This window comes from Nematolebias whitei, unplaced genomic scaffold (genome assembly GCF_014905685.2).
Source record: "Nematolebias whitei isolate Nwh7 unplaced genomic scaffold, NemWhi1 Nwh_scaf_10354, whole genome shotgun sequence".
NCBI lineage: Eukaryota > Metazoa > Chordata > Actinopteri > Cyprinodontiformes > Rivulidae > Nematolebias > Nematolebias whitei.
In genome coordinates this window covers 1-2076 of record NW_023628899.1, presented here as the reverse complement: position 1 = coordinate 2076, position 2076 = coordinate 1, and the positions used below count along the sequence as shown (strand labels likewise).

The following is a 2076-nucleotide window of genomic DNA, read 5'->3' as shown; positions in this document are numbered from 1 at the left end:
ATATATATATATAGTGTTAAAAAGTAATACTTGTTACTTTGGGCTTTTTTATTTTTTGGCAGTTTTTTAATTTTTGCCACATGTTTCCCCAATTTAAGCTTCTTGATCATTTCAGCTTTTTGCTGCTGTTTTGATACTTTTAGCTAACTTAGCTCCTGCTGTTTAGCTGGTTTTGGCTGTTAGCTGTCGTACAAGTTGTAACATTTAGCTACTGGTTTCTTTACCTTGTGTTTTGATGTTTTGTAAATTGTGGCTTTGATACTAGCTATTTCTGCTAGTTGTAGCTTTTAGCTTCAGTTGATGTTTTAGCTACTTTTTCTTCTGTTAGCTTTAATTCTGCATTGCAATAGTTTGTTTCAGCTCCTTTAACAAACTTCAGAAATCGTCCAGCCCTCGTTCACAAATATCGTCTTTACCTTTATGTTTTTAAATGCTGCTCTTTGGGGGCTGACCTGCTCGCGAGACGTTTGGAATTTATGACGACCTCGCGCGCAGATGTTCGGAGACAGCTGCTCTCTGATTGGCCGTCGCGCGCGCTCAGCGGCACTTCAAAAGAGCTAGAGCTAGTAAAAGAGTCGGAGACGAGCAGATTCAGTCCGGTTCGACCGCGGAGAGGAAACTCTTTACACCAGCTGTTCGGTGAAACACGGTTCGGTCCATGGCGGCACTGCTAGGGGTGAGTTTTATTTAATTTAACATTTGTATTTGAGTCACTCAGGTCTCAGTTGCGGGTCAACTCGAACTGTGATTGTTTTTGGTCCTCACTGGTGTTTGCTCCCCCCGCAGGAGGAGCCGCGGCTGGGCAGCACCCCGCTGGCCCTGCTGGCCGCCACCTGCAGCAGAATCGGAGACCCCACCTCCTCCTGCTCCCCTGCGCTCTCAGACGGAGCACCGGGACTCGGCAAAGGTTTCCACCCGTGGAGAAGGAGTCCCCAGACCAGCAGCCTGAGTCCCTGCCTCGCCTCTTTCTCGGTTTCTCCTGGGACCTCCAGGACCAGCGGGCCCGGACTGACGGAGTCCTGCAGCGCCTTCACCGCAGCCGCCAGCTCTGCAGGGAACGAGTTTTATCAGACTGCGGTGCCATCACCAGACACCTGCGACTCCGCTCAGCGCCAGGTGTTTCTGCCCAAACTACCCCCCTCTGTGGAAAGCTTAGCGGGGATTTACCCCAGGATGCACGCGTATGACTCGTGGTTTAAGCCCGTGGAGGTGGGCAGCGGGTCCCCTGCCTGGTGGGACATGAGCACCGGCTGGGTGGACTCGCAGACCCCAGCAGGGTTATCTCTGGGCGGATACAGCGGGGACTACAGCTCCGCCTTCAGCCCCGGTCCCTCTCAGCACCTGCTCCCCGCCTCACAACACCTGTTTGACGGCTTCAGACCTCCGGTGCCAGCCCCCTACTCCGAGGGCACGGCGCCGCCTCCTGCTGGACCCCCCGCCGCTTCCCGACCCTCATCGCGGCGCTACTCCGGCAGAGCCACGTGCGACTGTCCGAACTGCCAGGAGGCGGAGAGGCTCGGCCTGGGGGGCTCGAGCCCCAAGCGGAGGGGGGTTCACAGCTGCCACATCCCGGGCTGCGGTAAAGTTTACGGTAAGACATCCCACCTGAAGGCGCACCTGCGCTGGCACACCGGGGAGCGGCCGTTCATCTGCAACTGGCTGCACTGCGCCAAGCGCTTCACGCGCTCCGACGAGCTGCAGCGTCACCTGCGCACGCACACCGGGGAGAAAAGGTTCGAGTGTCCGGTTTGCAACAAGCGCTTCATGCGCTCCGACCACCTGAGCAAACACCTGCGGACGCACAGCGCGGAGGGGTCGGCGGCGGAGGGCGGAGAGCCGGGGCTGGAGAGGGGGAGCGACAGGGACGAGAGTCCGAACAGGACCACCGGAGTCCGGGAGGGGGTCCGGGGCGCTGCAGGACAAAGAGCCGCGGACTGATTTATGAAACTTCAAAAACCTTTGACAGCTTGACAGCACTTTATTTGTGAAGCGCGCGAACAGTTTTCTTTATACCTCATTTTGGAAAGTTTTGTAATAAATGTTGAACTCATTATTCATTGTGCCTATATGTATATA

General features: G+C 55.3%; 1 protein-coding gene across 1 annotated transcript; it reads left to right on the top strand.

The window, feature by feature from the left end:
- Positions 1–658: 658 nt before the first annotated feature.
- Positions 659–1938, top strand: LOC119429899 (transcription factor Sp8-like). The gene is made up of 2 exons (XM_037697415.1): positions 659–676; positions 787–1938. The coding sequence occupies exons 1-2, from the start codon at positions 659–661 to the stop codon at positions 1936–1938; spliced, it is 1170 nt and encodes a 389-aa protein (XP_037553343.1).
- Positions 1939–2076: the final 138 nt, after the last annotated feature.